The following is a 13,287-nucleotide window of genomic DNA, read 5'->3' as shown; positions in this document are numbered from 1 at the left end:
AACTAGTATACTTTCTTTTACATTACAGGACTACCCCTCATACAACAACAGGTGCCACACCTATGGAATTATTGTCGAAACGCTGTCTCAGGACGAGATTGAGCTTAATAATGCCGAATTTAGGGGGGAAGATGGAAAGGAGTCAGGGAAGCCAGAAAACTAGACACGAATGGCATAGTTGTGAGAGGAAATTTACAGTGGGAGAGCCAGTATACGTGAAAATTTTGGGGAAGGACCAAAGTGGCTACTGGGTGAAATAAGTGGTGACTGGACCTCTATCTTACCACGTGGAGGCAGCAGGCCGGATTATCCGTAAACATGTGGACCATTTAAGGAAGAGAAAGTCAAATCACCAAGATTTGGTTCCACCAGTGATCATGACCGGGTCTGCATTTCCTGCTGAGGATACTCAACCCAGGACTGACATGTCTGATGTTCTTGTAAGAGGTGAGGATACAAAACTGCAAGTGCCCATCGAAGCACCTGATGTTCAGACAACTTTGGAAAAGGAGGTTCTTGACAAAGGATCTGAAGTTGTGGAGCTGAGATGTTCCACATGTACCAGGAAACCACCTGAAAGACTGATCTTGTAAATTCCTTACCCAGTGTAAATGTTATGTCTTGAAAAGTATGTACATATAAATATATGTATAGCTGAGTTAAAGTGGGAGGAATGTAGTAATTATGGTTTTATTTAGCGTGTAATGTACCTTTAAGAATAATGCTCGTTAGGCAAAATCACATGATCTGTCGTAACCAATAGGAGAGTAGCGCAGGCTACCTCAGGAGTCAGTGTAGGGATAGAGTTGGAGTTGAAAGCACACGTGTAGCGTTCTGCTGAGTATATTGTAAATAAACTTAATGTTTCCACCCAAGAAGTGTCTGCAGCTCAACTCTATCATTAATAGTACACCTCAGCCACCCTACAACAATGTGCAGGGCCCCAAATGAGCTGATCTATCAACTTTTCATGTTTCCTTGAATTTACATTTCTAGCTGCATTTTTCAATCTTGTTTAAGAAATTGTCAACAGGCTCACCCTGGTTCATGCCTCAGGCTTTGAAACTCAGATTGGTGATCTGATGATTTGTCTTTGGTTGGAGATGTGTGGTGATTTAAAAAAAATTTGCCTGGGCTTTTATGGTCATCTTCACTCATCTCCCAGCTGCTTAGCAAATTTAACCCTTTCTCTCCTGCCCACAGCACGATGTAGATGACATTTTCCTCTTCACTATTGCTTCTTAGCAAGCTAATGGAATGTCAGTCTGCACTTTCGTTGAATCTTCTCAAATGCCTCTAGGACATCATCAGCTTCCCAATTAATTATGGGTTGAAGCTATGTGCTAATTGCCACAGTGACAGCCATTTCACTTTCGCACGATTCACTCAGTTTTTCTCTCCCTCTTTGGCACTATTTTGGGTTGAATTTTCTCTATCTAATTCAACATTAAGTGTGTGAAGCTTAATCGTTGATACCTGCTGCCACCATGTCATGTCTCTCTTACCAGCAGTTCAAAATTTAGACTCAAAATGCTTGAGAATCATCAAGTGTACTTCATCCAATTCTCCAAGTGGCTGGTGGACCGATACATTGCTGCTTGGTACCTGACTACAGAGCAGCAGTAAACGTGGTGCCCTGGGTGCACATCCGCATAACAATTAGTTCCTCACTCTGTACAGATAATATAACAATATAACAAAAATGCTTTGGGAAGTCCTGAGGTTACGAAAGGCAGAATATAAATATGAGTTAACATTGACAGCCAGAACCATTTTGACACTCAGATTTTTGATGAAAAGGTCATCAACCTGAAAATCTTTCTCCACTGCTTGACCTGCTGAGTATTTCTAGCATTTTCTGTTTTAATTCAGATTTCCAGCATCCCATAGTATTTAATCTTCTGTAAATACAAGTTAGAGTATTTCAGCGGCTGCAGGGTTTGACCTTTTCTTTCCCACTCAATCATAAGTCTATCCTTTCAAACAAAAACTACATAACCCAGAATCCCCAGCGGTTCCTCTCAATCACGTGGGGGGCGATATTCTTCATTGCCATTGGCAGAGGGAATCGCGCCGGAAGTAGTCGAACGGTTAAATTACTTCCGCCCTGGGGGTGACTTCCTTTTTTTCGCCGCGGCTCCGGGAAGGGAAATGGCGGCGCAGATCTCCAAGAAGCGAAAGGTGAGCGGGAGGGGAATGGGGAACAGGTGAGGGCCGAGCGGGTAAATATGGGTGGGGATCGGATCGGGAGTAGGCTCCGAGTGTGTGAGAGGTCGGGCCGCGGGCTGGCGGCGGCTGTTGGCGGAGGATGGACGCGGATGGTGCCTCCCCGTCCCTAACATGGCGCCGTCTCTTTTTCAGTTCGTGGCGGACGGCATCTTCAAGGCCGAGCTCAACGAGTTCCTGACTCGCGAGCTGGCCGAGGACGGCTACAGCGGAGTGGAGGTGCGTGTCACACCTACTAGGACCGAGATCATCATCTTGGCGACCAGGTAAAAAGCGAGAGAGAGAGAAGAGCCGCCAGGGCGAGGATTAACTGTGGGTCCCAGGCAGGGCCCTGCCTGGCCGCTTTTAGCTCCAGCTGAGGATCTCACTGGCCAGCAAGTCAGGCTCTCTCTGATCGAGGTGTGCAACTAGAGTTTAGCTTTTATTATGACAAATTGCGCCTCATTGTTGCCCCTTGAGTTGGCAGGTTATGGGGGTGAAGTTCCTCCACATAGGCTCCAGCACATAGCTTAGACTGGCATTTCAACATAGTGCTGCAAAATTTGGCATTATTGGAAGTGGGGTCTTTCTGTTGAGGTGGGGACCCCTCGGCTGGATGTAAAATATGACCGCCTATGGTTCATGGACTTCTACCCCGCAATTAACATTGCTGTTAAAACAAATTTTCTGGTCGTTATCTGACTGCTTTTTGCAGGAGCTTGCTATATGCAAATTTGCTGCCACATGTCCCTGCAATGCAAACGGTGACTGCACTTCATAAGACCATAAGACATAGGAGCAGAAATTAGGCCCTTCGGCCCATCGAGTCATAGATTCACCGCTCTGGCTAAAGAAGTTTCTCCTCATAGATAAAAACAAAAAACTACTGCGGATGCTGGAAATCCAAAACAAAAACAGAATTACCTGGAAAAACTCAGCAGGTCTAATCTCTGTTCTAAAAGGTCTTCCCTTTACTCTGAGGCTGTGCCCTCGGGTCCTAGTCTCTCCTACTAATGGAAACATTTTCCCCACGTCCACTCTATCCAGGCCTTTCAGTATTCCACTAGAGCTGTACCTTGAGTATCCTGCCTTCCATTCTTAATTAGCACTTTTCTTAGATAATATCAACACCTCTTTGATCCTTTTGTCTGTGACATCTTTTGATTATCTTCTCCTATCACTGCTTGCTTATCCCCACAAACACCCCCCGCCCCTCAACTTCTCTCTCCCCCCGCCCCCCACCTTAGACCAGCTTATATTTCACCTCTCTCCTAACTATACTTCAGTTCTGCCGAAGGGTCGTGAGGACTCGAAACGTCAACTGATTTCTTCTCCACCGATGCTGCCAGACCTGCTGAGTTTTTCCAGGTAATTCTGTTTTTCTTTCAGTATTCTGTAAGTTTCAATCAGATCCTCCCCTCATCCTTCTAAACTCCATCGAGTATAGACCCAGAGTCCTCAAACATTCCTCATATGTTAAGCCTTTCATTCTTGGGATCGTTCTCGTGAACCTCCTCTGGACCCTCTCCAGGGCCAGAACATCCTTCCTGAGATACAGGGCCCAAAATTGCTCTCAATATTCTGAATGTGGTCTGACCAGAGCCTTATAAAGCCTCAGCAGCACATCCCTGCTTTTATATTCTAGTCCTCTCGAAATAAATGCCAACATTGCATGTGCCTTCCTAACTACCGACTCAACCTGCAAGTTAACCTTAAGAGAATCCTGGACTAGGACTCCCAAGTCCCTTTGCACTCCAGATTTCTGAATTCTCTCCCCATTTAGAAAATAGTCTATGCCTCTATTCTTCCTACCAAAGTGCATGACCTCACACTTCCCCACGTTGTATTCCATCAGCCACTTCTTTGCCCATTCTCCTAACCTGTCCAAATCCTTCTGCAGCCTTCTCAATACTACCTGTCCCTCCACCTATCTTTGTATCATCTGCAGACTTAGCCAGAATGCCCTCAGTTCCTTCATCTAGATCATTAATGTATCAAGTGAAAAGTTGTGGTCCCAATACTGACCCCATGCGGAACTCCACTAGTCACCGGCTGCCATCCTGAGAAGGACCCCCTTATCCCCACTCTCTGCCTCCTGCCAGACAGCCAATCTTCTATCCATGTGCGGCACCTTGTCAAATGCCTTCATTGGCTGTTAAGTCCTGTGAGATTTCCTGAGATCGTGAAAGTGAAATTCAAGTTATTTTCCTGAACATCAAAATTATAGCGCTTCTTTTGCACCAGCCAAGCTTCTAGAATATCTTGAATTCCTCCATGTATGACTGGTGTGTAATTCTGTAACTGAGCTCTATGTTGAAGATAGTGCATTGATATTTTCTGCTACTGGTTGACATTCCATCCATTATAAGTGTACCCAAACTTAAAGATCTTTCATTTACGAAGTGATTTGCACCTAACTTATATCAGTTGATTTAAGGTGCTTTGAAGTTAAACTTGCATCTTACAGTCAATAGGTCCACAAAAAACAAACCAATGAGTAAGAGAAAAAAACATAAGTAGAATTACTGACAAGATTGGCAGTGCTGCCCTGATCTGAATAAATGGTAACATTAATTTTTTCACATAGCCAAAAAGTGCCTCATGATGAATGAGTTTCCTTTTCTCTACCTTCAGTGTGACTTGGCAGAACCAACCTTGCATGCACTGTGTTCCCAAATGTAGGTCCAAATCCATTTCAAAACAGTGTCGAGGCTTGCCTTGTACCGCACATTTTGGGATCTCTATCTAAGGCTCGAGTACTTTCAGTTCCTCTGAGTTATACTGCCACCTCTCCATCCTGTGTTGTATAGTGCATGCCTTCCACCAACCCCAAAAAAAACTCCCCAAGTCTGAGGTTGAGCAGTGGCAAAGGATGGTATTTGTGGTGTGGCCTATAATCCTTATCTGTTTTAGTTATAAGTATCAATATACTTCATTCTCTTGTAGTCCTTAATCTTTTTTGCAGTTTAATTTGATTATGGTGAACAGATTTGAAAGGCTAACTGTAATATCAAGCTCTAATGTGTAGAAGTGATTATCTTTTAAGCTTAAAGTTACTTTGGTACATACTACGACCAACTATTTGGAATGACAATTTTTAAAAATGTTTAAATGGTGGAATTACTGTTGTTGGTAAATTAACAATAATCTGAAGAGTCCTTAATGAAATAATTTGCTTTGGACACAGAACTTTAGAAAACCCATGTTTTTGTGTTGTATGAATAATTTGCCTAAAGTACAAGTAACTTTTAAAATTATTTAACAGGACTCAGAATGTGCTGGGTGAGAAAGGCCGCCGAATCCGTGAGCTGACTGCTGTTGTTCAGAAGCGGTTTGGTTTCCCAGAGGGGAGTGTTGAGGTAAGTTGAGTGATTTTTCTCTTGACACTCATTAGTTTTTTGTTTGGCTGTGCAGAGGTTACACTCAAGTTGGAGCAAAAGCTCCTCCCTTACTGTCACCTTCAGTGATGATGCTTGATGACGAGTCTGATGGGATGTGATCTGTATTAGGATTCCTGATCCAGTAGGCACGTTCTGTGCTGCTGGTTTCGGGGTCCTGAACGGCATCTCCCTTCTATTGATGACTTAGAGGCATTTGGCTGAGAAGGTTTTGATGAGCATTACAAGCAGAAATTCTTGAGAAAAAAGCCACTCATAATTTTGATCTGGCTAACCACACACACCTAAGACATCGTTTGTACAATACACCTGTCAAGGAGTTTAGTGTCACTGTTTGAATAGCAATTCCCTAAATCAAATGCAGTTTTCCAAACTGAGTGTGTCTTCCCTCATCGGGTGTTTGGTTGTCCGATTTATTGCAGGTGCAAAATATTCTTCAAAATGCTGTGATTTAAGGTGGAGCCAGAAGCTGACTCTACAGGTTTCAATTTGCAAAGTTCCTGGAACTGCCAACTAATCCAGAGACCCAGGGTGAAGCTCTGGGGACCCGGGTTCGAATCCCAGCACGGCAGCTAGTGGAATTTGAATTCAGTAAAAATCTGTAATTAAAAGTCTGATGATGGCAATGAAACCATTGTCAATTGTTGTAAAAACCCATCTGATTTACTAATGTCCTTTAGGGAAGGAAATCTGTCGTCCTCACCTGGTTTGGCCTACACGTGATTCCAGACCCACGGAAATGTGGTTGACTCTTAAAATGCCCTCTGAACAAGGGCGTTTAGGGATGGGTAATAAATGCTAGCCTAGCCAGGGATGCCCATATTCCTTGCCCTCTGAAGTGGCCTAGCAAGCCACTCAGTTGTATCAAACCGCTACGGTCAAAAAAGGAATGAAACCAGACAGGACCACCTGTCATCGACCCAGGCACTGGAAACGACAACGGCAAACTTGACCCTGCAAAGTTCTCCTTACTAACATCTGGGGTCTTGTGCCAAAATTGGGAGAGCTGTCTCAGACTAGTCAAGCAACAGCCTGACATAATCATCCTCATGGAATCATACCTTGCAGATCACCATCCCAGCAGTGTTGGCGGCACAGTTGTGTACAATCAGGAGGGAATTGCCTTGGGAGCCCTCAATATCAACTCCGGACTCCATGAAGTCTCATGGCATCAGGTCAAACATGGGCAAAGAAACCTCTTGCTGATTACGATGTACCGCCCTCCCTCAGTTGCCGAATCAGTGCTCCTCCATGTTGAACACCACTTGGAGGAGGCACTGAGGGTGGCAAGGGCGCAGAATGTGCTCTGAGTGGGGGGCTTCAATGTCCATCACCTAGAGTGGCTCGGTAGCACCACTACTGACTGAACTGGCTGAGTCCTAAATGACATTGCTGCTCGACTGGGTCTTTAGCAGGTGGTGAGGGAACCAACAAGAGGGAAAAACATACTTGACCTCATCCTCACCAACCTGCCTGCCGCAGATGCACCTGTTCAAGGCAGTATTGGTAGGACTGACTACAGTCGTTGTGGAGTCAAAGTTGCACCTTCACACTGAGGATACCCTCCATGTTGTGTGGCACTACCATCGTGCTAAATGGGATAGATTTCGAACAGATCTAGCAACTCAAGACTGGGCATCCATGAGGCACTGTGAGCCATCAGCAGCAGCAGAATTGTAACCACAATCTGTAACCTCATGACCTGGCATATCCCCCATTCTACCATTACCATTAACCCTGGTTCAATGAAGAGTGCAGGAGGGCATGCCAGGAGCAGCACCAGGCATACCTAAAAATGAGGTGTCAACCGGGTGAAGCTACAACACAGGATTACTTATGTGCCAAACAGCATTAACAGCAAGCGATGGACAGGGCTAAGTGATCCCACGATCAACAGATCAGATCTCAACTCTACATTCCTGCCACATCGAGTTGTGTATGTTGGTGGGCAATTAAACAACTCACTGGAAGAGGTTGTTCCACAAATATCCCCATCCTCGATAATGGAGGAGCCAAGCACATAAGTGCAAAAGATAAGGCTGAAGCATTTGCAACAATCTTCAGCCAGAAGTGCCAAGTGGGTGATCCATCTCGGCCTCCCCTGGAGGTCCCCAGCATCACAGATGCCGGTCGATTCACACCACATGATATCAAGAAACGGCTGAAGGCACTGGATAGAGCAAAGGCTATGGGGCCTGACAATATTCCGGCAATAATACTGAAGACTTGTGCTCCAGAACTTTCCACGACCCTAGCCGAGCTACAACACTGGCATCTACCCAGCTATGTGGAAAATTGCTCAGGTATGTCCTGTACACAAAAAGCAGGACAAATCCAACCTGGCCAATTACTGCTCCCATCAGTAAAGTAATGGAGGGCATCACCAACAGTGCTATCAAGCGAGACTTGCTTAGCAATAACTTGCTCGCTGATGCCCTGTTTGACATCTGCCAGGGCCACTCAGCTCCTGACTTCATTACAGCATTGGTTCAAACAAGAACAAAAGAGCTGAACTCTGGAGGCAAGAGTGACTGCCTTTGACATCAAGGATGTCTTTGACAGTGTGGCATCAAGGAGCCCTAGCAAAACTGGAGTCAATAGGAATCAGAGGGAAAACTCTGCTAGTTGGAGTCACCTTGCACAAAGGAAGATGGTTGTGGTTGTTGGAGTTCAGTTATCTCAGCTGCAGGACATCACCGCAGGTGTTCCTCAGGGTTGTGTCCTCGGCCCAAACATCTTCAGCTGCTTCGTCAATGACCTTCCTTCCATCATAAGGTCAGAAGTGGGGATGTTTGCTGTTGATTGCATAGTGTTCACCATTCGCAACTCCTCAGATACTGAAGCAGTCCATGCCCAAATGCAGCAAGAGCTAGACAATATCCAGGCTTGGGCTGACAAGTGGCAAGTAACATTCACGCCACACAAGTGTCAGGGAATGACCATCTCCAACAGGAGAGAATCGAACCATTGCACCTTGATGTTCAATGGCATTACCATCACTGAATCCCCCACTATCAACAACTTGGGCGTTACCATTGACCAGAAACTGAACTGGACTAGCCATATAAATACTGTGGCTACAAGAGCAGGTCAGAGGCTAGGAATCGTGCAACGAGTAACCCACCTCCTGACTCTCCAAAGCCTGTCCATCATCTACAAGGCACAGGCCAGGAGTGTGATGGAATACTCTCCACTTGCCTGGATGAGTGCAGCTCCCACAACACTCAAAGCTTGAAACTGTCCAGGACAAAGCAGCCAGGTGATTGGCACCCTTTCCACAAACATTCACTACCGACACACAGTGTGTACCATCTACAAGATACATTGCAGGAATTCATCAAGGCAGCACTTTCCAAACCCATGGCCGCTACCATGTAGAAGGATAAGGGCTGCAGATAGATAGGAACACCGCCACCTGGAAGTTCCCTTCCAAGTCACTCACCATCCTGACTTGGAAATATAACGTTGTTCATTCACTGTCGCTGGATCAAAATCCTGGAACTCACTAACAGCACTATGGGTGTACCTGCACCACATGGACTGCAGCAGTTCAAGAAGGTAGCTCACCACCACATTCTCAAAGGCAACTAGGGATGGGCAATAAATCCTGGCCTTCACAGCAAAGCCCACGTTGCATGAATGAATTTTAAACAAGACTTTTAAGTCAAATTGTGAAATAAAGGAATAGGGCAGATCTAAGCAGAAATGATGTTTAGTTGCTATAGGGATTTGAGTCGTAGTGCAATGTGAGGTTTTCACTTTGTCCTGAATTTTTCTTGTTCCACAGCTCTATGCTGAAAAGGTTGCTACTCGAGGGCTTTGTGCTATAGCTCAGGCAGAGTCCCTGCGTTACAAGTTGCTTGGTGGCCTGGCTGTGCGTAGGTAAGACGATGGAGGATTTGCTTACCCAAGCATTATTTCAAATATCTGACTAATATTTCAAACTCAGTGGAATGGGAATTTAAGGATTTTTGAAGCTAAAGGCATAACCAATCGAATTGAACTAATTCTAAAGCCTAAAAACAAAAAGCTAAAAGCTAATGCGGATGCTGGAAATCCAAAAAAAAAACAATTACCTGGAAACACTCAGCAGGTCTGGCAGCATCGGCGGAGAAGAAATCAGTTAACGTTTCGAGCCTTCATGGCCCTTCGGCAGAACTGAAGCATAGTTAGAAGAAGGGAGAAATATAAATTGGTTTAAGGTGTGTGGGAGGTCTCTCCCCCCCACCCACCTTAAACCAGTTTATATTTCTCCCTTCTTCTAACTATGCTCCAGTTCTGCCGAAGGGCCATGAAGGCTCGAAACGTTAACTGATTTCTTCTCCGCCGATGCTGCCAGACCTGCTGAGTTTTTCCAGGTAATTCTGTTTTTGTTTTTAATTCTAAAGCCTTATAGTTACAGTACTTCAGCTATTTTGCTAAAGCATTTGTCTGCGAATGTGCATGCACTTATGGTATAAATTTAATTTAAATGTGAATCACTTCTGATTCATGCCAATGCAGCACAGTCAAGTGTTGTGGTCTGAACTGACTCCAAAATAGAAGAAGGCTTGTTTATCCTGAAGATTTGCTCTTTTATAGGGTCAGACCCAGGCTCTGAATTCAAGCTGCATTTTCACACCACCTGCAGTGAAACCACTTTGCACTGCTGCATTAAATTGCAGTTTAAGCATGTCTTTGTTTTACTAACCAGGTTAGTTTGTTTTCTGGACCATTTTGACAAGCTACTGAACTTGAGTGCTTCAGAGGCACTAGTAATATTTTGTAACCAGCTAAACCAAAAAATAAAGGACTGTGGCTTATTGAGTTCCTATTTTGTTTTTAATTGATTGAGTAGTGTTACTTGATGGCAGTTGGCCCATTTGTAGCTTGTGGTGCCAGGTCATACAGATTACGTATGCTATCCTGGTTCAAATGATTTCTGTCAGGCAGTGATTGAGATGATACAATTGACCTCAGTGTTCCTAGGTTAGGGAATGGGGCTGAATAGGCAAGGTTGCTGCCCTTAATCCCTGTCCTGTTAGCTGTACCAAAGTGTATGCAAATTTGTGCTGTGCGAGCTTCCAATGTGGAGCTTAACTATGATGTCCTCAAAGATAGATATATCTGCATTCACTGAAGAATGGCCAATTTAATGGTGTAATTAAGTGTTGACAACACAGAAGGAACTAACTTATGAATTGCCATCGGGGGGAAGGAAGGCAGAAGCTTTTTTTTAAATTAAACACGTTATTATCTGCATTTATTGGAGACAAAATGTAACGTCTCATGGTTTATCTTCTGCTGCCTTCCGCATCACCCCTCCTAATATATTCTGTTCAAGTTAGTAGTTGTCCAAAGGGTTTTTTTGGTGTTAACATTTGGGGTGGTGTTAAAGTGAAGAAATTAAATTTGGACCTTCCTCTCTCAACCCAGAGCCTGCTATGGTGTTCTCCGCTTCATTATGGAAAGTGGAGCTAAGGGCTGCGAAGTGGTAGTTTCCGGAAAACTCCGTGGCCAGAGAGCCAAGTCCATGAAATTTGTTGACGGTCTGATGATCCACAGTGGTGATCCAGTGAACTACTACGTTGATACAGCTGTGCGTCATGTATTGCTAAGACAAGGTGAGTGAGGGGCTTGCACTAAAGTCGTGGCAGATGGCCTTTCCACAGCTAGACAAAATGTTTTATCCTTTCCCGAATTGTCTGATGGGTAGGGTTTTATTGGTGCCAGTATCTTTGGTACATTGCCTATGTGTGCTTCATTTCATGTGAACCTGGCTAGTGCATGTAATTAAGCTTTTTAACAGGTGGGGAATGTAAGTCGACTTAAATCTACATCCCACTTCCACTCTGCATCACCATAGGAGGCAAGAAGACCAGATTTTTTTTTTTTTCCCTTCCCAAGGACACAGCTTGTTCATATTGTTTTGCTGAACATTAGGCTGTTTCAAATGGTTCAGAATAAGTATCCAGCCTTTCCAGCTATATATTTTTTTACAAACCAAATCTATTTCTGGCTATGCTAAGGGACTGTGGCACACCAAAGGTGAATGTCTGTAAAACCAACAGTTGCTGTCATTTGAACTCGTATCTACCAAATTACCTACCTGGATTTCAGTTAATTTTCCTAGTTCAGGTTAATTAACAACAATCAAATATGGCAATGGTATAAATTCATTAAAATTGACTTTATTTTTGGTTTGCTACAATATTTGAAAAATGATAGCACCTTCAATAATGCTATATAAAATATAGTCACTGGCATTTTAATGGTGTAGATGGTGGCTTCATGTATTTGGTTCTAAAGCTGATTTCATTTGCAGGTGTGTTGGGAATCAAAGTTAAGATCATGCTGCCATGGGATCCAAGTGGTAAAATTGGACCCAAGAAACCTCTGCCTGATCATGTCAGCATTGTTGAGCCCAAGGATGAGATCTTGCCAACTACACCCATTTCAGAACAGAAGGGAGGCAAACCAGAGCAACCTGTCATCCAGCAGCCTGGACCAGTTCCAACTGCATAGTTGGGTATGCTATTCCTTTCCTCTACTATAACCACACCTGTTAAATCCTTAGCAATCTATGTAGCTACATCAAGACATGTTGATTAGATTTTAGGCCATTCCTAGTCAATGGACAGAAAAATCCAGTCTACTGTATCAAATGTTTCTGGAATTTGTTATTTAAATTGATAGAGCATCATTTGAGGTTTAGCTTTAATTTTAGTTCTTTATTTGCATCAATTTGTGTTTCCCAATTGTATGCCAGATCAACGGAATAGTTATAGTACTGGGACAGAACACTGGTTGGTTCAGAGCTGGATTCCTTGTTGAGTTGATTTTAATAATTCTGGTCATTTGTGGATTCAGCGTATGGTGTAAAATGACCACGAAAGCTGATATTGTTCACTAATGTCCATTCGTCATGGGGATAGACATCCTTATGTGATATGGCCTATTTGTGAGTCCCGCCTCCCACTATGTAATTCCGTCTGAGTGGACGCAAGCCACTGCATCGTAAAATAATTAAACACCAACTTCTCCAGGGACTAGAGATGAGGGATAAATGCAATTTTGCCAGTGTCAGACATTAACAGAATTTTAAAACCTGCAAGATGCTGATTGATTCCTTCAGTGATGATGCTTGATGACGAGTCTGATGGAACTTAGCTTGTCTCAGGATTCTTGATGCAGCTGGCATGTTCTGTGCTTCTGAATCTGGACTCCTGGGTGCTGTGTCTCATCTACTGACGACTTTGAGGCATTTGTCTGAGAAGGGTTAAATAACAAATGTGTGTGTGTGGTTAACTAGCCTAAGCTTAATTGCATCTAATTTGTGCTTTTTCTGTCCCTACAGGTGTACCAACATCTAAAAGAAGTTTCTAATTTTCTGTTATTGCTTTGAATAAAAGAAAAGAAAAAAGTTTGTTATTTATTTCTATTGTATTTGTATCTCACGTTGCAAATACCAATGCTGTGCTTTGTCCCTAGAAGTTATATTTTGCTGTTGAATGTTACGAAGTCACCTGCATGACTCACTCAGTTATGGTTCAGGGGGTAGCACTCTTCCCTATGAATCACAAAGTTCTGGGTTTAAGTCCCACTCCAAGGCTGGAGCATAAATTTCAAGACTGACATTCCAGTGCAGTACTGAGGAAGCATTACACTGTTGGAGGTGTCATCCTTCAGATGAGTTGTTATAGTT

General features: G+C 43.8%; 1 protein-coding gene and 2 non-coding genes across 3 annotated transcripts; all 3 read left to right on the top strand.

Moving 5' to 3' along the window:
* The first annotated feature begins 2,025 nt into the window (after positions 1-2,025).
* On the top strand, positions 2,026-13,009 carry rps3 (ribosomal protein S3). The gene is made up of 7 exons (XM_078545221.1): positions 2,026-2,181; positions 2,362-2,492; positions 5,471-5,564; positions 9,391-9,485; positions 11,019-11,206; positions 11,908-12,111; positions 12,940-13,009. The coding sequence occupies exons 1-6, from the start codon at positions 2,152-2,154 to the stop codon at positions 12,105-12,107; spliced, it is 738 nt and encodes a 245-aa protein (XP_078401347.1). The 5' UTR covers positions 2,026-2,151; the 3' UTR covers positions 12,108-12,111; positions 12,940-13,009.
* On the top strand, positions 5,664-5,812 carry LOC144683146 (small nucleolar RNA SNORD15). Its single transcript, XR_013577190.1, has one exon. It is a non-coding gene; the product is annotated as a small nucleolar RNA SNORD15 (small nucleolar RNA).
* On the top strand, positions 12,712-12,860 carry LOC144683145 (small nucleolar RNA SNORD15). The gene has a single exon (XR_013577189.1). It is a non-coding gene; the product is annotated as a small nucleolar RNA SNORD15 (small nucleolar RNA).
* Positions 13,010-13,287: the final 278 nt, after the last annotated feature.

The sequence above is a fragment of the Cetorhinus maximus genome, chromosome 7 (assembly GCF_964194155.1).
Source record: "Cetorhinus maximus chromosome 7, sCetMax3.hap1.1, whole genome shotgun sequence".
In the NCBI taxonomy this organism is placed as follows: Eukaryota; Metazoa; Chordata; class Chondrichthyes; order Lamniformes; family Cetorhinidae; genus Cetorhinus; species Cetorhinus maximus.
The sequence above is the reverse complement of the archived record's forward strand: the minus strand, read 5'-3'. Positions and strand labels throughout refer to the sequence as shown.

Excerpts from the sequence above, each read along its gene's own strand:
- rps3 (XM_078545221.1), top strand. The coding sequence starts at position 2,152 with ATGGCGGCGCAGATCTCCAAGAAGCGAAAG. Across the intron at positions 2,493-5,470 it reads ATCATCATCTTGGCGACCAG|GACTCAGAATGTGCTGGGTG; the intron begins GTAAAAAGCGAG and ends ATTATTTAACAG. Across the intron at positions 9,486-11,018 it reads GGTGGCCTGGCTGTGCGTAG|AGCCTGCTATGGTGTTCTCC; the intron begins GTAAGACGATGG and ends CTCTCAACCCAG.